This window comes from Oryctolagus cuniculus, chromosome 4, assembly GCF_051225735.1.
Source record: "Oryctolagus cuniculus isolate XC-2025 breed Fujian yellow rabbit chromosome 4, ASM5122573v1, whole genome shotgun sequence".
NCBI classification, from domain to species: Eukaryota; Metazoa; Chordata; class Mammalia; order Lagomorpha; family Leporidae; genus Oryctolagus; species Oryctolagus cuniculus.
The window spans coordinates 81773496-81795879 of record NC_142870.1 but is presented as its reverse complement, the minus strand read 5'-3'; the positions used below and the strand labels follow the sequence as shown (position 1 = coordinate 81795879).

General features: G+C 42.7%; 1 protein-coding gene across 5 annotated transcripts in view; it reads left to right on the top strand.

Moving 5' to 3' along the window:
- OSBPL11 (oxysterol binding protein like 11) overlaps positions 1-22384 on the top strand; it is a 91675-nt gene that overhangs the window by 63614 nt on the left and 5677 nt on the right. For 4 of the 5 annotated variants that reach the window (XM_002716544.6, XM_089331880.1, XM_051859209.3 and 1 more), the window contains 4 exons: positions 641-781; positions 7204-7702; positions 12527-12713; positions 17379-17561. In XM_002716544.6, coding sequence (XP_002716590.2) covers positions 641-781; positions 7204-7702; positions 12527-12713; positions 17379-17561 — 1010 coding nt within the window. Of the gene's footprint in view, positions 1-640; positions 782-7203; positions 7703-12526; positions 12714-14985; positions 15222-17378; positions 17562-22384 lie in introns of those variants that run through there. The other variant, XM_089331879.1, reaches the window with a different exon arrangement.

Below are 22384 nucleotides of genomic sequence, written 5' to 3'. Positions count from 1 at the left end.
CAACCAGCAGATGGAAGATCTCTGTCTCTGTCTGTCTCTCCTTGTATCTTTGTAATACTTTCAAATAAATAAATATGTATATTTTTAAAAGGAATAATGTTAAAATTAAAAATAATATTCCCAAAATAGCTTGAATGTGGGCCAGCTTTGTAGCACAGCAGGTTAAGCTCCCACCTGTGATGCCAGCATTCCCATATCAGAGCACTGGTTTGAGTCGAGAAAAAAAACAGCTTGAATTTCACTTATAGGTAGTGATGATGCCCTGGGGAGTAGTCAACTCCTGAGACTCAGATGAGACATTCTGAAAATTCCTGCTTTCACTAGTGTATATATGTGTGACAGATATGATGGAACCACAATATACTCAGTATCTGCAGGATTGACCTTTTTAAAGGAAATTTATTCCATGGCCAAATGAAGTTTATTTTGGTACCAAAAAGTTTTGAAACTATGCATAGTTTTTCATAATATGTGTTTTCCATGAACTTTTTGAAGACCCTCATATTTTCAGATTTTTGCCCAATCTTTAATGTATCTAGGCCCTATATAAATGTCTTCATGTCTAGTATTCATGATTTTATTCTTCATAGATATTAATAAGTACACAAGACATGAGATTTTTGCTTTGTTTTACATCAAGGAACCTGAAGAAATAAATGCAGATGATGAGATAGAGGATACAGGTGACAACAAGGAAGATGACCTGGGGGCTGTGGAAGAGCAACGCAGCGTTATCCTACATCTTTTGTCCCAGCTTAAGCTGGGCATGGATTTAACAAGGGTAAGTAATGGGATAAGCTGGCGATATAGATTGTCAGGTCAGGACTATATTATGTTGAACACATTTCATTACGTTTGCTTACTGTGTTTTATTAGAGGTGGGGGCTGGTGCTCTGGTGCAGTAGGTTAAGCTGCTGTCTGCCCATGGTGGGCACCAGTTCAGGTCCTGGCTGTTCCACTGCTGATCCAGCTCTCTGCTATGGCCTAGGAAAGCAGCATAAGATGGCCCAAGTGCTTGGGCCCCTGCATCCACATGGGAGACCAGGCTAAAGCTCCTGGCTCTTAGCCTCTGCCTGGTGCACCCCTGGTCGTTGCAGCCATTTGGGGAGTAAACCAGTGGATGAAAGATCTCTTTCTGATTTTCCCTCTCTCTCTGCAGCTCTTTCAAATAAATAAATAAATAAATAATTTTTTAAAAAAGTGAGTGGACTGAATTAAAAGCCTACTAAAAAGCAGGCATTTTAGAAATTAGTAAGAGCCAGCGCCGTGGCTCAATAGGCTAATCCTCCGCCTTGTGGCGCCGGCACACCGGGTTCTAGTCCCGGTCGGGGCGCCAGATTCTGTCCCGGTTGCCCCTCTTCCAGGCCAGCTCTCTGCTGTGGCCAGGGAGTGCAGTGGAGGATGGCCCAAGTGCTTGGGCCCTGCACCTGCATGGGAGACCAGGAGGAAGCACCTGGCTCCTGGCTTTGGATCAGCGCAGTGCACCGGCCGCGGTGGCCATTGGAGGGTGAACCAATGGCAAAGGAAGACCTTTCTCTCTGTCTCTCTCTCTCACTGTCCACTCTGCCTGTCAAGAAAAAAAAAATTAATAAGAAAACTCACTAGCCTGTTATGTTTTATCTAACTTCAGTACTTCAACTAGGGATCATTTCTGTTGTAGACTGTTTTCATATTAATGATTCAGAGAAGATTGTTAGTTGTGATATTGGTTAAGATGAGTAGTCGTTTGCTATTGCAGTGAGTATGGTGTTTGTTGTCCCTGAGCAGACTTAGGATTAGAAGGCATAAGAGCAGTGTTGAGTTGTATGAGGTGTAAGAACATGTGAGGAGAGTGTGTTGTGATGGTAATCCAGATGGAAAGCTCTGTTGGTATGAATGACTGGACATGATGTAACTTCCCACATTTGTGCCTTGGTAATGAAAACGTTATCTATAGATGTCTGTAACATCAGTGTTAACTACAGATTGTCAGCATTCATATAGCAGTTAAAGGAGTGGTACTTTTCAAGTCCTATCAAAAATCTTGGTAGCTAAACTGTCGTCACACTATCTTGTATCTAACAATAATACTGACTGAGCAAGTGTTCACTGAGCTCCTGGTATACTCCAGACCCTGTGCTTGGTTCTTGGACAGCAGTGAAGAAGATGGCATGGTTCCAGGCTTCAGGTTGTCAATAAGTAATACACATTTCTCCCACTGTTCATTTTGTTCCTTTAAAAATAATGGGATAAAATGAGCAAATTAGACACTTCACAGTAAATTTTAAGAAATAAAAGAAATCTCCTATCATTCCATCACCCTGAGAAAACATAACCCTCAGGGTGGGCATTTGGACACAGGTGTTACTAATTGGCGTGCGTGTGTTCTAGTCCATTCTCTGTTTCTGAGCTGTGGGGAAGACAAAGAACTTTATCAGTAGATGGGTCAGCATAGATGAAGAGAGATCTTGTTGGGATGAGTTTCACTAGAGCATTCCATCCTCAGGTTGGAAAAGATGACAGCCTTCAGTGTGTTTGTCTCCGGGAGTCACATCACTGTAATCGACCAGGATTTCTTCCCCTTTCTCCTGTGCTAGATCTATTCACCATATCTTATTCTTCTTTCTTGGTTGCCTCTCATTTTGTTGGAGCACATCCTCCTTTCATTTCTGAGAAAGGTATGTTGGAAGCAGATATGAAAACATATGTCTGAAATTGTTTTTTTAGCCCTCGGGTTTGATTGCTAGTTACAACAGAATTTGTAATTTGTAAAAATTTTTCCTTTAGAACATCGCCTTCTTGCTACAGGGTTCTGGTGAAAAGACTGAAGCCATTCTGATATGTGTGTGTGTGTGTGTGTGCATGTGAGATGATCTTTGTTGTGTATGTGAGACCTACTTTGTGTGTGTGAGACCTACTTTGTGTGTGTGTGTGTGTGTGTGAGATCTTCTTTGTTGTGTGTGTGAGTGAGACCTACTTTGTTTTTCTCTCTGCAACTGTTTGGCAAGATCTCTGTCATATTTTTATATAGGGAAATGTCAGTTTTGGTGTAAGTTTGTTGTACCCGTTATCTCTGGGTACTTTGTGGGCCTTTTCAGTGTGATAACTCATTATTTTCAGTTTCCTGAAATTTTCTTGAACTTCTTTATTGATGAATTTCTTCGATTTTTTTTTTCCTGCTGTCTCTGAAACATTATTAGGTGGCAATTAGACTTCCTGATCTAATCTTCTAGTTTCTGTCTTTTTCTCTTCTGTGTTTTGGGATATTTCCTCTCCTTCATCTTATTTTATTAAAAGTTTCATTATTTCAGAGGCAGAAAGAGGCAGAGAGACAGACATAGAAAGAGAGCTCTTAGGGCCAGCATTGTGGTGCAACAGATTAAGCTGTTGTTTGCAAACCTGCATCCCATATGCGTGCCAATTCAAGTCTCAGTTGCTCCACTTCCAATCCAGCTTCCTGCTAATGTGGCCGGGAAAGCAGCAGCAGATGGCCTGAGTACTTGGGCCCCAGGCACCCACATGAGAGACCAGGATAGAGTTCCTGGCTCCTGACTTTGGCCTGGCCCAAATCTGGCTATTGTAGCCATTTGGGGAGCAAACCAATAGTTGGAAGATCTCTCTCTCCCTCTCTCTCTCCTTCTTTCAATATATCTGTGTCTCCTCTGTCACTTTGCCTCTTAAATAAAAATACATTTTTCAAAAGAAAGAAAGAGAACTCCCATTCACTGCTTCATTTCCCTAGGCTGAGCTGAAGCCTGGAAACAGAGGCCCAATCCAAGTCTGCCTCATGAGTGGCAGGGACCCAGCCACTGGAGCCATCACTGCTGCTTCCCAGGGTACACATTAACAGGAAGCTGGAGTTGGGAGCAAAACTGGGACTCAAACCCAGGCATTCCAACAGGGGATACTGACATCCCAGCCGGCTTCTTAACAGCTAGGCCAAGCATCTGCCCATCACCTTTATCTTCTAACTCTTCTGAATTTTAATTTTGGCTGCTGTATTTTCAAGTTTTCTGAATTTTCTGTTTGAAAAATAGCACCTGTGTTTTGTGTGTCTTAGTTTTCTGAAGATTTTCTTATTTTCCTCCTGTGAGGATTCTGTTTCCTTCAATTCTATTTCTTTTTTTTTTTTTTTAAGGATTTATTTATTTAGTTGAAAGTCAGAGTTACACACAGAGAGAAGGAGAGGCAGAGAGAGAGAGAAGTCTTCCGTTCACTGGTTCACTCCCCAACTGGCCGCAATGGCTGGAGCCGCGCTGATCTGAAGCCAGGAGACAAGAGCTTCTTCTGGGTCTCTCACACGGGTGCAGGGGCCCAAATTTTGTTGGTTTTGGCCTTCTCTCCTGGTATCTCTGGTTTTGTCTATGAAATCTATTTAAGGTAATTTTAATAGATTTAAGTAGACAGTGAAATTAAGGTGCATGTATTCAGTCCTTCGCACCCACCTGGTATCTTCTGTGTTATTTGTATCATCTTCAAAATCATATTTTAAAATGATTGGAGTAGTCCATGATGTGAAAGCTCCATGTTTATCTAGAATCACAGTTTAAAATGTAAATTGTTTTATGCTTTCACATTCCTTTTCCTTCATTCCTCTTGTTTCTTTTCTTTTTTTTAAGATTTATTTATTTTACTTGAAAGTCAGAGTTAGACAGAGGAGAGGCAGAGAGAGAGGTCTTCCATCCGATGGTTCACTCCCCAGTTGGCCACAACGGCCAGAGCTGCACCGATCTGAAGCCATGAGCCAGGAGCTTCCTCCTGGTCTCCCATGTGGGTGCAGGGCCCCAAGGATTCAGGTCATCTTCTACTGCTTTCCCAAGCCACAGCAGAGAGCAGAAGTAGAGCAGCCGCGTCTTGAACCAGTGCCCATATGGGATCCTGGCACTTCAGGCCAGGGCGTTAACCCACTGCACCACAGCGCTGGCCCCCCTATTGTGTATTTTCTTAAGGATGGATTCCTAGAAGAATAATTACTAGACCTAATGAATATGAATCTCTTAGGGCTCTTGAGAGCTGTTGCCAGTTTGCTTGCTCAGAGTTGGACCATTTTGTAGTGCCGCTCCAACTCTGTTTTTTTTTTTTTTTTTTTTGACAGGCAGAGTGGACAGAGAGAGACAGAGAGAAAGGTCTTCCTTTGCCGTTGGTTCACCCTCCAATGGCCGCCGCGGCCGGCGCGCTGCGGCCGGCGCACCGCGCTGATCCGATGGCAGGAGCCAGGAGCCAGGTGCTTCTCCTGGTCTCCCATGGGGTGCAGGGCCCAAGCACCTGGGCCATCCTCCACTGCACTCCCTGGCCACAGCAGAGGGCTGGCCTGGAAGAGGGGCAACCGGGACAGAATCCGGCGCCCCGACCGGGACTAGAACCCGGTGTGCCGGCGCCGCTAGGCGGAGGATTAGCCTAGTGAGCCGCGGCGCCGGCCTCCAACTCTGTTTTAAGTCCAGCGTGTACTCTTCCTTGCATTTACCTGGCTATAGGCATCAAAATGTTCTTTTTGGAATGGTTCTCCTGTGCTTAAAATTAAATATAGGTTTCAGTTTTTGCTTTGATATCTATGATATGTTTAGTATATTCTCAGTAAGTGGCATTTTTTTGCCTTTTCTTATATGTTGATCATAGTTTATTTTAAATTTTACTTAAATTTTTACTAAGGCAAAAACAGGGAGACATCTTTCATCTGCTGGTTCAATGCTTACAACAGCTAGAGCTGGGTCAGGGCAAAGCTAGGAGATGTGAACTCAAACCAAGTCTCCCACAAGACGGGGAGACCCACTACTTGAGCCATCACTGCTGCCTCCCAGGGTACATATTTGCCTGAAGCTGGAGTAGGGAGTGGAGCTGGAACTTGAATCCAGACACTGCATATGGGATGAGGGCTTTCCAAGTGGCATCTTGACTACTAAGACAAAAGCCTGCCCTTATAGCTTATTTTCATTGTGGGAAAGGAGAGAATGCATAGCCAATATTTATTTGAGTTTTAACTCCATTCCCTGGTAATACTTTTAGCTTATCTATAAGTTTGAGGCTTTATTAATTATTTTATTATTATTCATTCTACCTGATCCTCCTGATGTTCTGAATGTTTGTGTTTAGTCATAACCACTTAGGTAGGCTCCATTTCCTTTTAAGCATTTTTGTTTCCCAAGTTTATTTGAGAGTCAGAGAAGGTGCTCCCACCCACAGTTCACTCCAAGAATGTCTGCAGTGGCTGGGGTTGGGCAGACTGAAGCCAAGAACCAGGAACTCAGTCCCAGTCTCCCACATAGATGACAGGAACACAGCTGTTTGAGCCATGAGCCATCACCAGTGCTGGAATCAGGAGCCAGAGCCAGAAATAAAACCCTAGCACCCAGGTGCTGGACATGGATGTCTTAACCAGCATCTTAACCACTTGGCCAAATGCCTGCCCCAACATACTGTTTTTAATGGGACCAAACACTTTGTCTGGTAACTTCGTTTTTAACACCCATCTAGGATGAAATGTTTTTATTATTTTTAAAAATTTATTCTTTTTTTATTTAAGTGGCAGGGAGACACACACACATACATACAAACACAGATCTTCTCTTCACTGGTTCACTCTTCCCTCTGCAACAGACAGGGCAAGATCAGGCCAAAGCCAGGAGTCAGAAATTCAGTCCGAGTATCCTCTGTGGGTGACAGGGATCCAAGTACTGAAGCCATCACCTGTTGTCTCCCAGAGTGCGCAGTAGCAGGAAGCTGAATCCAGAGCAGAGTAACCAAGACTCTTGGATCCACCTTCCATTTGGGAAGTGGTAACTTAACCACTGCACCAAACTGCCACCCCTTGAACCGTTTTTAGGGAGAGAAGGATATTTGTCCAGGAGTTGACATTATGGTGCAGCTGGTTAAGCTGCAGCTTGCGATGCCAGTATCCCATATCTGAGTACGGGTTCTAGTCATGGCTTCTCTACTTCTGATTCAGCTTCCTGCTGCCAGGGAAGTCAGTGGAAGATGGGACCCCTGCCACCATGTAAGAGGCAGAATGGAGTTCCTGCCTCATGGCTTCAGCCTGGCCCAGACCTGTCTGTTGTAGCCATGTAGGGAGTGAACCAGGGGATAGAAGATTTTCTCTGTGTGTGTGTGTGTCTCCCTCTCTCTCTGTCCTGCCTGTCAAATAAATAAATCAATATTAAAAGAAAAAATAATACTTGTCCAAAGTATGGATTACATTTTCCCTGTTACTGATTTTGATTGTTCTTTTAGGTGGTGCTTCCTACATTTATCCTAGAGAAGCGGTCCCTGCTGGAAATGTATGCAGACTTTATGTCTCATCCCGACCTATTCATAGCCATCACGAATGGAGCCACAGCCGAGGACAGAATGATTCGCTTTGTTGAGTACTACCTTACCTCATTTCACGAAGGCCGTAAGGGAGCCATTGCTAAGAAACCGTACAATCCCATCATCGGAGAAACGTTTCACTGTTCCTGGAGGATGCCGAGAAGCGAGGTCGCGTCCAGCCTTTCCAGCAGTTCTGGCACTCAGGCAGTCACCAATCACGCACCTCTGGCAGAGGAGTCTTTGAGCCAGGCGGGATCGGACTGTTACACAGTCAGATTTGTTGCTGAGCAGGTTTCCCATCACCCGCCAGTCTCAGGATTTTACGCAGAATGTGCAGAAAGGAAGATGTGTGTAAACGCGCATGTCTGGACTAAGAGCAAATTCTTAGGCATGTCCATTGGCGTGACAATGGTAGGAGAAGGTAAGGAGAAAGCTTGTTCTCCAGTTTTTAATACCAAAAAATAATCTTAAATTTGGGGAAGCTAAATCAATATTAATTTTAAGTTTGAAATGTTACATGAGTACTGCTGTTTTTGTTCCTGTTGTGTAGCAGAATGCACGTTGGGGAGTGAGGATAGCTTATCTATGAATTAACATAAATTCTCCTTTTAAATTTTTTTCTGATGTGTATTTATTTAATATTTATTTATTTATTTGAAAGACAGAGTTGCAGAGACAAGTAAAGACAGAGAAAGAAAGAAATCTTCCATCTACTGGTTCACTCCCCAAGCCAGGAGCCTCTTCTGGGTTTCCCAGAAGAAGCCTGCAGGAGCCCAAGGATTTGGGCCATTCTCCACTGCTTTCCCAGGTGCATTAGCAACGAGCTAGATTGGAAGTGGAGCAGCCGGGACTTGAACTGATGCCCATATGGGATGTCAGCGCTGCAGGCAGGGGCTTTTTTTTTTTTTTTTTTTAAGATTTATTTATTTATTTGAAAGTCAGAATTACACAGGGAGAGAAAGAGAGGCAGAGAGAGGTCTTCCATCCACTGGTTCACTCCCCACTTGGCCGCAACACCCGGAGCTATGCCTATCTAAAGCCAGGAGCCAGGAGCTTTTCTTCATCTCCATACGGGTGCAGGGGTCCAAGGACTTAGGCCATCTTCCCAGGCCATAGCAGAGAGCTGGATCACAAGTGGAGCAGCCGGAACTCAAACTGGCTCCCATATGGGTGCTGGCACTGCAGGCTGCGGCTTTACCCACTACGCCACAGCACCAGCCCCAGGCAGGGTCTTTAACCCACTGCACCACAGCACTGACCCCATGTAAAGTATTTTTATTTCGAAAACTTGGAAGGCTAAAAAAATAAAAAGGAAAAATAAAATCACCTCCAGTCCCTCTATTCAGAGATGGTTAATTTTAGCTAGAATTTGATATTTTTTCATTGCACATACATTTGTACTTTATAAAAGGTAGGGTTAATTCTAGTTTAGTGCCTTGTTAATTTTTTCATGTCATTGGAAAAACAGTTTTAATGACTATAATATTATAGGAAATGTGTTTGCCATCTTTTATTTAACCAGTTTCCTTTACTAGGACTTTGAGGTTGTTTCTAAATTTTCGTTATTTTAAAGATCACATCAGGAAATATCTTCTAGTTAAACATTACTTATAACTCTTATATCTTCTTAGCAGCTATTCATGTAATTTTAAAATAATTTTTATTAATATAAAGAGAAAATATTTTATGTATTTCATAGCTGCAGTTCTAAGATAACCATGTCTTCCTCCCTCTCTTAACCCCCACCTTTTTCCTTTAATTTTTTTCCTTTCATTTTTGCAGTGACATAATTTCAGTTTACTTTATAATCACAGGCTTAATGCACCACTAGCCTTAATGTTCACCAAGTAAAAAGACAAGGGCTAAAAACAATAATCAAAACATATTATGTCAGTTTCACTCTCACACTTTTTTGTTTTGTATGCTCATAGAATATTTCAGAATTGCATTGCCAAACTTTATTTCATCAAAAAGTTATGAAAAAATAATTTGAGGAAGTACAGTGGTTTGGGGCCAAGCATATAAAGCACAAACACACACCTACACAGAAATCATCAGAGGAGTTAATGAAAATGTGGTGACCAAACTTCAAACTTCAAAACAGGGGTGGTGAAATTTTTTATACCAAGGACCATTTGAATGTTTAAAACATCATTCATGAGCCATGTAAGATTATCAACTTGAAAATCAGCCTGCCATAGATTTATTGAACTTCAAGTCTCAACTGTGGTTGGCTTGGCAGAGCCAGGCCAAACAATTTCACAGGCCTTCTGCAGCCCAAGGGCTGGACGTTCCCCACCCCTGCAAAAGAAAAACTCCTGTGCAAGGAACAATTTGTTCTGAGTGCATAAACTTAGAACATAAGTGTATCATTAATTAAGCTTGTACCTCTAATGTTTTCAAATCGTGTTATTGTAGCTGTGAAGAAAATTACCCTTCTTTTGAAGTTTTCCTCATTTTTAATTTCTATTATGATTAGTCTTACCAATTTCCAAATAATATTTCAAGTTAATACAACTTGTAAAACATTAGAAAGTATTTGTATAGTTATTAGTTGGAAAAAAAAGTTTGCAGGGCCGGTGTTATGGTGTAGTGGGTTAAGCCACCACATATAGTGCCAGCATCCCATAGGGGTGCCTATTTGAGTTCCTACTGCTCCATTTCTAATTCAGCTCCCTGCTAATGCCCCTGGGAAGGCAGCAGAAGATGGCTCAAGTTCCAAGTCCACTGCATCCATGTGGGAGACCAGGAAGAAGCTCTTGGCTCCTGGCTTTGGCCTGGCCCAACCCCAGCTGTTGTGGCCATTTGGGGGAGTAAACCATTGGATGGGAGATCTCTCTCTATCTCTCTCTCTGTGTCTCTCTGTCTCCCCCTGTAACTCTGCCTTTCAAATAAAATAAATCAATCTTTTAAAAATAAGTTTAATGCCTTCTGTTACAAGCTCTGCAACGTTAGCCTTAGGCTCCTCACTGAGCAATGTCTTTATTTTGCAGATGAAAAAACTGAAGTCTCAGTTGCTAGGGCATAGCTAGGGTCACAGAGGTTAAGGCACAGCCAGATTTGCAGCCTCTTTCTCTGACACTGTCCCCCCAAGCTCAGTTACTCTTCTCAGTTTGTGTAGCAAAGAATGCTGGTAGTGGTAGGCTCTCCACTCAAAGAAAGGAAATACCTCAAGAAATGTAGAATAACAATAATATCTTAACCATACTTTAACCATGAAGGAGATTTATAATAATTATTTTTTATTATTTAAGTGCTATTATATTTTCAAAGATTGCCTTTTGGAAGTTAAATTGCTGTTGGTACCCTTAACAGGAATTATATGAAATCTGAGAATGAGATTTATAGCAATTCATCTTGTTCCTGTTAGGTATGAGTTTTCATAGTAGGAGGAAAATTCTTTAATTATTGATAAATGAGATTTTAGAATTCTATGAATTTCATTATGGGTGCCAAGTTCTAGTCCCGGTTGCTCCTCTTCCAGTCCAGCTCTCTGCTGTGGCCCGGGAAGGCAGTGGAGGATGGCCCAAGTGTTTGGGTCCCTGCACCCACATGGGAGACCAGGAGGAAGCACCTGGCTCCTGGCTTTGGATAGGCGCAGCTCCTATGTGGCCATTTGGGGGGTGAACCAACGGAAGGAAACCTTTATCTCTGACTCTCCCCCTCACTGTTTGTAGCTCCACCTGTCAAATAAATAAATAAAAATCTTTAAAAAAAATTATCTGATACTTTAAGTATATTCTTAGAAATCAATAAACTCAATTTGTAAGATCCTTTATTCTGACAAAAGTAATAGAAATATTTGTTTTAACCTATAATTCAAGAACAGCTGTTAGTAACACTTAAAATATACCCAGCTATGTTGTCTGTCTTCTGACAGCCTTCATTATATAAGTGTATTACAGCTAAAACCATGCCTTTTATGAAGTGGTTCAATTCTTAATTTATTGTTTTCCTTTGTGTGAACTTTTAAAAAAGATTTATTTTATTTATTTTGAAATAGTTACAGAGAGAGTGAAAGATGGGGAGAGAGAGATCTTCCATCCACTGGTCACTCCCCAGATGGCCACAATGGCCAGGGCTGGACCAGGCCAAAGCCAGGAGCCAAGGAATTCCATCCTGTCCTCCCATGTGGTTGACAGGGGCCCCAGACACCATCTGCAGTGCTCGCATCCCATATGGGTGCCAATTTGCATCCTGGCTGCTCCATTTCTGATCCAGCTTCCTGCTGATGGCCTAGGAAAGCAGTGGAAGATGGCCCAAGTACTTGGGCCCCTCCACCCACATGGGAGACCTGGAAGAAGCTCCTGGCTTCTGGCTTCAGTCTGCCCCAAGTCAGCCATTTGGGGAATGAACCAGTGGATGGAAGAGTCTCTCTCTGTCTCTCTCTCTCTGTCTCTCTCTCTCTCTCTCTCTCTCTCTCTCTGTAACTCTGCCTTTCAAATAAATAAATCTAAAAAAAGAGCAATGCCCTAAGAGTTAAGACTAGTAATGCGTATCTAGTTCAACTAGGTAATAAGCTTAACAGGTTAGTAGTATAGCTCAAACACCTTTAATGTCTCCTAATTATCTAATATTGATTGATTGCTCATTAATGCAGACCTCTTTTTCTGTGTTTTTAAGTCATCTGTAACATAGCATGACTCCATATGAAATAAGCACCTTCAGAATAATAATAATACACCGCATGTATCTCTATATTTAAGCTTTACCTTAAATATATCAGTAACTTTGGCAAATGAAACTATTATTATGACCATAGTTTTTTATGATAGTTAGATTTTTTTCTTCCTTAATATACTTTGACTGGAATGAAAGCCACCTTTCCCATCACATTGTCTGACATGAATGTCTGTGGTTTATAACATTGGATGTCCAGTTACTCCTAACGTGCTGAAAAAGTTGTTAGTTGGTCATATCTGAATATGATGCAGTGTAGTATGGCCTTGAACTCTTGACTAAAGGCTTTATTTTTTTTTAGGAATATTAGAAGGAATTCTTGAACTGTTACCACTGTGATGTTTGCTGGACTCATGAACTAAAAAGAAGTGGTGAAAGTGACCTTGAGTCACTGTTACCAGGAACTGCCAAATACATTTAGAAATGAAGTCTGGTTCATCCCAATTGAGAGTTAAGCAAAAATAATGATGTTTATGTACTAGATAGGAAAAAAAATTACAGGTTTTTGTGACTGTATTTCTTTTAAAAAATGTTAATCACCTTCCCCTCATGTTTCCACATTCAGGTATCCTCAGCCTATTGGAGCATGGAGAAGAGTATACATTTTCTCTGCCTTGTGCTTATGCCCGGTCCATTTTAACTGTTCCTTGGGTAGAACTGGGTGGCAAGGTCAGTGTCAACTGTGCAAAAACTGGCTATTCAGCCAGCATCACTTTTCACACCAAACCATTTTATGGTGGCAAACTGCACCGGTAAGAACATGTTAATGCTATCTGACTCTTATGCCTATACTTTAATCTTGTGTTGTAACTCCCTGTTCTTTTTCTGCTTTGTTTTACATGGATGGGGTTGGATTTTTATTTGTGGCTTTTTTGTTTATTTGTTTCATACACTTCATCTTTGGGCAGGCATTCCATGCAATAGTTAAGTCACTGCTTCAGATGCTCACACCCCCATCAGAGTGCCTGGTTTGGGTCCTGATTCCTCCACCTGGAGCCAGCTCTGTGGTCCTACATATCCTGGGAGGCGAAAGATGATAGCTCAAGTACTTGGGTCCCCAGCAGCCATGAGGGAGACCTGGATTGAGTTCTGAGTTTCTGGCTTCAGCCTGGCCAAGTTCTGGATGCTGTGGGCACTTGGAAAGTGAACTGGTGGATGGAAGGTCCCTCTCCATCTGTCTTTCTTTCTAATTAACATGAAAAAAAGAGGAAGAGAGAGATAAGAGGGAAGGAAAAAGAAGAAACAAGAACAAATGATTAAAAGTTAAAAAGAAATGTTGGGCTATGGGACTGGCGCTGTGGCACAGTCAGTTAATCCTCCGCCTGCGGCGCCGGCATCCCATGTGGGCACCAGTTCCAGTTCCGGCTGCTCCTCTTCCGATCCAGCTCTCTGCTATGGCCTGGGAAAGCAGTAGAAGATGGCCCAAGTGCTTGAGCCCCTGCACTCATGTTGGAGACTGAAATAAGCTCCTGGCTCCTGGCTTCAGATCAGCCCAGCTCCGACTGTTGCAGTCATTTGGGGAATGAACCAGCAGATGCAAGACTTTTCTCTCTGTCTCTCCCTCTCACTGTCTGTAACTCTACCTCTCCAATAAATAAATAAAATCTTTAAGAAAAAAAGAAAGAAAAATGTTAGGTTTATCCTAAAACAGTCTCCAGGAACATCCATAATAATACGTACTTCATCTCCAAGGCATTCTTGAAATTATGATCTACTTTTAAAAATAATGACATTACTAACTTTTCTTGTAAAATTTTCCTGATGAAGTAGGTAATGAGATGTAGACTAGAATTCCTCACAAATGAACAGTCTCTGGCCCAGTTCTGCCTTTAAAGGGATCCTGATTAGGGTGTGCACCTAGTGAGGCAGCTGTCAGTACAGGATAGACTAGAAGTATCTAGTCATAAGGAACACTTGAAGAAGCATGATGAGTCCATGTCTTCAAATCCTTAAAAAAAATAAAAACTCCTAATGATTTCAAGTAGTTACCTCATTTTTAATAATGCTCAGTCATTATATTTACCATCTTGTTTCTTTGAATTTCTTATGGAAGTTGACTTCTTTTTTTAAAAAAAGATTTATTTATTTATTTGAAGTTCAGAGGTACACAGAGAGAGGAGAGGCTGAGAGAGAGAGAGAGTGAGTGGTCTTCCATCCGATGGTTCACTCCCCAGTTGGCTGCAATAGCTGGAGCTGCACCAATCTGAAGCCAGGAGCCAGAAGCTTATTCCAGTCTCCCACATGGGTGCAGGGGCCCAAGGACTTGGGCCATCTTCTACTGCTTTCCCAGGCCATAGCAGAGGGTTGGATCAGAAGTGGAGCAGCTGGGTCTCGAACTGGCGCCCGTATGGGTTGCCAGCACTTCAGGCCAATGCGTTAACCCACTGTGCCACAGCACAGCCCCTTAAGTTGACTTCTTTATCCCTCCCTACCCTTTACCTATCTGCAAGGCCACACTCCTTGGGTCATCTTATCACTGGGTTGTACCTACTACTTTTCTCCAATGTGTCTGTCTGTCTTCTTTGCGATCACATGTTTATACACGCTTCTTTCCTAATTCTGGAAGGATCATTTTAAGTAATGCCAAAATTTCTTCCTTTTTGATCTCATTTCCTTCCTCCATTTTGATCTTTTTTTTTAAAAAAAATATTCTATTTATTTATTTGAGAGTTAGAGTTACAGACAGTGAGAGACAGAGAGAGAGAGAAAGGTCTTTCTTCCGTTGGTTCACTCCCCAAATGGCCGCAATGGCCAGAGCTGCGCTGATCCAAAGCCAGGAGCTAAGAGCTTCTTCTGGGTCTCCCACGCCGGTGCAGGGGCCGAAGCACTTGGGCCATCCTCCACTGCTTTCCCAGGCCACAGGGAAGAGGAGCAGCTGGGAGTAGAACCAGTGCCCATATGGGATGCCAGTGCCGTAGGTGGAGGATTAACCTACCGCGCCACAGCACCGACCCCCAATTTGATCTTTCTTTAAAACCCATATGGGTGCTTGTTCTAGTCCTGGCTGCTCTTCTTCCAATCCAGCTCTCTGCTGTGGCCTGGAAAAGCAGTGGAAGATGGCCTAAGACCTTGGGCCCCTGCACCCGCGTGGGAGAGCTGGAGGAATCTCCTGGCTCCTGGGTTTGGATCGGCACAGCTCCGACGTTGCAGCCATCTGGGGAGTGGACCATCGGATGGAAGACTTCTCTCTCTCTCTGCCTCTCCTCTCTCTGTATAACTGTGGCTTTCAAATAAATAAAATCTTAAAAAAAAAAAAAAAAAAAAGTAGACTTTGCTATTCTTAACACCTTTTCTTCTCTGATTTTATGGAATACTATGTGAGGTTACTTCAAAAAGTTTAAGGAAAATAGAATTAAAGATAACTTTATTTTAATATAGAAAAAATTTTGAAGTCCATGCATATGAAGGGTGTTTGAAAGGTCCATGCAAAATGCCCATCATGCTATGCATGAATTTCAAAATAATAAATAAATCTCCCCTTTAATTCCATTTGTTCACAAATTTTTTGAAGATCTTCATACCTAAGATCTTTCATGCCTTCCTCCTCAGATGTAGCCTAGTTTTTTCCTGCTGTCTGCAATTGGAGCAGACACATTATCTGCTGTCTGTGTTTGTATTCCACCTGTCTTTCCTTACTCCCTTGTTTTCCACAACCATCACCGATGCAGCCAAGTACCCTACTTACTTAAATAAGGCTCCATTTTCTGGTCCATCTCTCGTCCCACTTTCCACAGTCACTTTAAGGTGATTATATACAGGGTGTATGGTATGATAACAGCATTGCAGATGATTATGTGTGTGTACAATAGTTTCTGCATACTGGACACAGAGAAGTAAAGGCCATACCTTCAAGCTTTCACCTGTCAGAATCCAGGGCACTGCTTTTGGAAAGCATTTGTAGGGCTTTTAGGAAAAATTCATATATAATAGTTCAGAATAGAATCTGTCATTATAATAAACATAAAGTGGAAAAGGACAGGAATGCTGTGAAACTAGAATTGATGATTGCTGTACCTGACAGTAGTACGCAGTTTTGGCTCATCTGTTAAAGTGTAAAGAGAAACGTGATGCTGAACATGCTTCTCAGTGTCCGATAAAAGGAGCAAATCACATTTTCAAGAGACACAAACTTTTCTTGGCACTGAATTCTCAAGGAATTTATTGCATGTATCTTACATTGTAGTACTGAGTAACTAAAAAATAGGGCCTTCTTCCATAATTCTGCACAAAATATCATTACCCTTCCTGTAATTATTCTTATATATCATTAGTGAAAACCAAAGCTAATAAAGTCTTCAATTTCAGTCGATAAAATCTTTTCTATTGAAAGTTACATTGGTTTTCTAGTATTCCAAATAGCTATAGAGACAGTGTCTAGAAAATCTAAATGGTTGGCTTGTCAAATTAAAAAGTGAGAGAGTAACTACTTTATCAGTTATCAATTATCTTCATTTTAGAGATGAGAGGGAACATGATTTAAGATTCAGCTCTTTTGTAAAGTATCTCAAGGGCACCTTATTCTGTATTTTATGTAATTTACATAAAATCTACATGACTTGTGAATTTGATCCAAAAAAAACTTTTTTTCCCCTTTGAAAATGAAGATTTAAACTTGCAATCTCACCTAGACACGTGGCCATCTCATCTCTGTAAATCTGAGTTGTGAAAAGAGAAAGAATTTTGTCCAAGAAGATGTTCCAGTCTGCTGCTTCTGACCCCTTAGAGAAGTGTACTGCTGCTGTTAGACTGTCATGGAGAGCTGTTCTAAACCACGGCGCTGAGGCCCTTCCTGCTCCTGGCTCCTTTGCAAGTTGCTCGTGGCCCACTGCTAGTCTGCGTGATCCTTGAGCCCTGCTCTCGTTCCCTTCACGGCTGCTCCTGCCACGCAGCTGCTCTAAATACATTCCTTGGGCACGTGTGGATAGAAAATGGAAAAAATAAGTGTTCAGTGGCATCTTTGCATGAGTTGTTTCATTCAAGGTCCATTTTCAGGGAAAGGAAGTAAGTTAGGGGGAGTCAGAGAAGTAGCATGAAATGACATCACAAGAAATAACTCTGACTCGCGGAAATTCTTAGCAAAACAGCTAAGATCAGGTACTTCAAAGTTCTGTGAGGTTCCCTTGCCTGCTGCATTCAAGCAGACTTGTAGCATGATGTGCTTTTTGATCATCAATGGTGATGAAGTCTATTTGATTCCTAGTATTCTTTCTAAAGTGTGAAACTGATACTATTTGAAAAATTATCTAGGAAACCGTAATGGTATTTACTAAGAATCTGACTTTGACGCTGACAGAGTGAAGTGAGCTATGGAAGTGATTTAACTGGACCCGGAAAACATGTTCTTAGATATTTTTTCCTAAGAAGTAAATGTGATACCTCCCTATTAAAGTGTATCTTTATTTTCTGCCTGCTTCTAGGGTTACAGCTGAAGTAAAGCACAACCTCACCAACACTGTGGTCTGCAGAGTGCAGGGAGAATGGAACAGTGTTCTTGAGTTTACTTACAGCAATGGGGAGACAAAGTATGTGGACTTGACTACGTTGGCAGTGACAAAGAAAAGAGTACGACCTCTGGAGAAGCAGGGTCCGTTTGAATCCAGGTATGACATCCTCGCATCCATCCAGGAAGGAATGAGATGCTCCGGACCTTTTTTTTTTTTTTTTCCAGAGTTTATTTTACTTACTTGAAAGACAGAGAGAGATTTTCAACTTGCTGGTTCACTTCCCAAATGCCACAACAGCCTGAACCAGGAGCCTGGAACCTGGAACTCCATCTGGATCTCCCATTTGGATAGAAGGAGCCCAAGTACTTGAGCCATCTTCCCCTGCCTTTGCAGGCACATTAGCAGGGAACCAAATTGGGAGTGGAGCAGCCAGTATTCAAATCAGCACTCATATATGATACTGGTGTCACCAGTGGCGGCTGAAGAGGCTGGTTCAGCTCGGGTCTTTGTGGCCATTTGGGGAGTGTGCCAGTAGACGGAAGATTCTTTCTTTCTCCCTCTCTCTAACTCTGACTTTCAAATAAATAAATAAATCTTAAAAAAAAAAAAAAAAGAAGAAGAAGAAGAAGAAGAAGAAGTAGTAGTAGTAGTAGTAGTAGTAGTAGTGGTAGCTTAATCCTCTGAGCCACAAAGCCAGCCCAGAAGCTCCAGGTCTTAATCCAAGCCTCTTCACTAACTGGTGACCCTAGGCCAGTCACTTCACCAGTTTGCATCAACTTCCTTCTTAGTCAGTTGAAAAAGATTAGTCTGATCTGATCCTCTTAAACCCCTCACCAACTAACATTATACAAGATAGCCACATCTTAGTAAATTTCAAGCACTTTTAAACTGAGCAAAATTTTTAACAAAGGATTACTACCCTTATTGTAAAAGCTCATACAGATGAGTAACAGGAAATGGGCAAAAGACATAAAGAGATAGTTCAGAAAAAATAGAAAAATTCTAAATGCCCCTTAGGAAAATGAAAAATTATTTTGGGTTTGGCATTGTGATACAATGAGTTAAGCTACCACCTCCAGTGCTGGCATCCCATAAAGTTTCAGTTCAAGTCCTGGCTGGTCCACTTCCAATCGTGCTCCCTACTAATGCACCTGGGAACATAGCTGAAGATGGCTTAAGTGTTTGAGCCCTGCACCCAGATGTGAGACCCAAATGGAGCTTCGGGTTGCTGACTTCAGCCTGGCCTCAGCTGTTGAAGTCATCTGCGGAGTGAACTCTAAAGGTGGAAGATCTCTTTGTCTCTCCTTCTCTCTCTGTAACTCTGCTTTTCAAATAAGTCTTGGGGGAAAAAAAGTAAAAAATATAACATTAGTAAAATTAGAATTCATATATGCAAATTAGACAGACTAGTTTTTAAAACAATATCTCTTGGGCCAAGCATTTAAGTCAGTAGTTAGGGTACCACTTGGGGCACATACATATCATATCAGAGTACCATGATGTAAGTCCTAGTTCTGCTTACAATTCCAGATTTCTCCTAATGTGTTCCCTGGGAAGCAGCTAATGATGGCCCAAGTACTTGGGTTCCTGCCTCCTATGTGAGAGACTAAGGTAGAGTTCCTGGCTCTTGGTTTCAGCCTGGCACAGCGTTGACTGTTGCAGGCATTTGGGAGAGAACTAGCGGATGGGAGAGTCTCAATCTTTCTCGCTTGCTCTCAAATAATAAATAAAAAATTTTAAAAATAATAATACCTCTTTTATTAAAAGGTATGAACCAATGGGCATTTCCATCCTGCTGGTTAGAGGGTAGACCAGTACAACCTTCTAAAAGAGTGTTTTGGCAATATGTGTCATGGGCCTTTAAAAATAAATGAAGGGGGGGGCCAGCGCCATGGCTCAATAGGCTAATCCTCCGCCTGTGGCGCCGGCGCACTGGGTTCTAGTCCCGGTCGGGGCGCTGGATTCTGTCCCGGTTGCCCTTCTTCCAGGCCAGCTCTTTGCCGTGGCCCGGGAGTGCAATGGAGGAATGCCCAAGTGCTTGGGCCCTGCACCCCATGGGAGACCAGGAGAAGCACCTGGCTTCTGGCTTCGGATCAGCGCGATGCATCGGCTGCAGCGCGCTGGCCGCGGTGGCCGTTGGAGGGTGAACCAACGGCAAAGGAAGACCTTTCTCTCTGTCTCTCTGTCTCTCTCTCACTGTCCACTCTGCCTGTCAAATAAATAAATAAATAAATAATAAATAAATGAAGGGGGTCTATAAGTGGTGATAAGATACAGTAGCCAAAATACATTGATGATGGTTGCTTGTAGAAAAGAACACTTGGGGCTGATGCTGTGGCACAGCAGGTTAAAGCTCTGGCCTGCAGCACCAGCATCCCGTATGGGCACCAGTTCAAGTCTCAGCTGCTCCTCTTCCAGTCTAGCTCCCTGCTAATGTGCCTGGAAAAGCAGTGGAGGATGGCCCAAGCCTTTGGGCCCCTGCACCCACATGGGAGACCTAGAAGTAGCTCCTGGCTCCTGGCTTCAGATTGGCCTAGATCCAGCAGTCTTGGCCATCTGGGGAATGAATCAGCAGATGGAAGTCCTCTCTTTCAGTCTCTACCTCTTTCTATAACTCTGTCTTTCAAATAAATAAGATAAATCTTAAAAAAAAAAAAAGAACACTGAGGTCTGGAATAGAAAAGAGACATATTATTTTTTAAGTATAAGCTGTGTATTTATTTTTTAATTTAAGATTTCATGTATTTCATATATACAGTTTTAGGAACATAGTGATACTTTTTCTTTTCTTTTTTCTTTTTTCTTTTTTTTTTTTTTTTTTGACAGGCAGAGTTAGTGAGAGAGAGACAGAGAGAAAGGTCTTCCTTCCGTTGGTTCACCCCCCAAATGGCTGCTACGGCCGACGTGCTGCGCCAATCCAAAGCCAGGAGCCAGGTGCTTCCTCCTGGTCTCCCACGCAGGTGCAGGGCCCAAGGACTTGGGCCATCCTCCACTGCCTTCCCGGGCCACAGTAGAGAGCTGGACTGGAAGAGGAAGAACCAGGACTAGAACCCGGCACCCATATGGGATGCCGGCGCCGAAGGTGGAGGATTAACCAAGTGAGCCACGGTGCCGGCCCCATAGTGATGCTTTCTCCCCTCCCCTCCCCTCCCTTCTGGCCACCCTCCCTGCCTTCCTCCTCCTCCCTCTACTATTTACTTTTTCATTGAAGATTTATTTATTTATTTGAAAGTCAGAGTTACACAGAGAGAGAAGGAAAGGCATAGAGAAAGATCTTCCTTCCATTGGTTCACTCTCCAAATGGCTGCATAGGAGCTGCGCCTATCCGAAGCCAGGAGCCAGGTGCTTCTTCCTGGTCTCTCATGCGGGTGCAGGGGCCCAAGGACTTGGGCCATCCTCCACTGCTTTCCCAGGCCATAGCAGAGAGCTGAATTGGAAGTGGAGCAGCTGGGATTCGAACCAGCATCCATATGGGATGCTGGCACCGCAGGCGGCAGCTTTACTCGCTTGCCACAGCGCCAGCCCCTTAGTTTACTTTATACTCATAAGATTAACCCTACACTAAGTAAAGAGTTCAACAAAGAGTATGAAGAAAAAAACACTGTTCCTCAATTGTAGAGATAGGGCTATAAACAATCACTGAATCTCAAAATGTCAGTTTCACTCCAATATATTACATTTTAGGTACTCTATTGCTTACCACAGATCAGGGAATACATATGAGACATACTATTTATAAAATGTTTTTTTGTGCCATTTAAATGTTAGATCTTGTAGATACATTATTATTATATGAAATAAAGATAAAAAGAGGACCAGATATGTGGCATAGCAGTTAATTTGCCACTTGGGACACTCATGTCTAACAAGAGTGCCTGCTTCAAGTTTTGCTACTCTGCTTCTAATTACCTTCCTACTAATGTGCACTCTGGGAAACGGCAGGTGATGCCTCAAGTGTTTGGGTCCCCGCCACCCATAAAGGGTAACCAGATGGAGTTCCAGGCACCTGCCTCCAAACTGGCCCAGCCCTGGTTGTTGGGGGCATTTGGAGAGTGAACAAGTAGAAGGAAGATTTCTTTTTCTCTCTGTTTGCCTTTCAAATGAAATGAAAATAATTCAACCCCCTCTTTAATTGGATTAATTTACTCAAGCAGCTCACACAACTCAGGCAAACACTTATTTTGCCAATTTGTTTAAAAAAAAAAAAAAGAATTACAGAAGTTACAAATGGAAAGATGCATAAGGCAGGAGGTGTGGAAGGGGGCCTGGAGCTTCCTTGCTGTCTCAAGATGCACCCTCTTCCAGGAACCTCCGTGTGTTCAGTCTAGGAGCTCTTCCAATCCTGTCTTTCGGGACAGTTAAGGAAATGTCATTGCAGAAAAAATATGAGTAGACTTCCTGTGTAGACCAGTAAGGGATATCTGCTCCAGTTGTTCTTGGCCTCTCTGTGCAGTGTTTCTTCCTCCGAGTATGGCAGAAGACTCCTAAAGTGGAGGTCTTACCATCTACTCTCAGACAAGGGAGCTCAGAGGAAGGGGAGGAAGATTAGAGTTGCTAATTGGCAAAGAGAAAGTTTAGTTTCTGGGACGGCACTGTGGTGCAGTGGGTTAAAGCCCTGGCCTGCAGTGCCGGCATCACATGTGGGCATTGGTTTGAGTCCTGGCTGCTTCACTTCCAATCCAGCTCTCTGCTGTGGCCTGGGAAAGCAGTAGAAGATGGCCCAAGTCCTTGGCCCCCTGCTACCCACATGGGACACCTGGAAGAAGCTCCTGGCTTCTGGCTTCGGATCAGCTCAGCTCTGGCCATTGAGGCCATTTGAGGAGTGAACCAGTGGATGGAAGATCTCTCTCTCTCGCTGATTCTACCTCTATCTGTAACTCTGTCTTTCAAATAAATAAAATGAATCCTTTAAGGAAAAAAAAGTTTCTTTGGTCTGCTTTGGAGAAGCAGCTATGAGCTAGTAACTGTAGAATATGGCC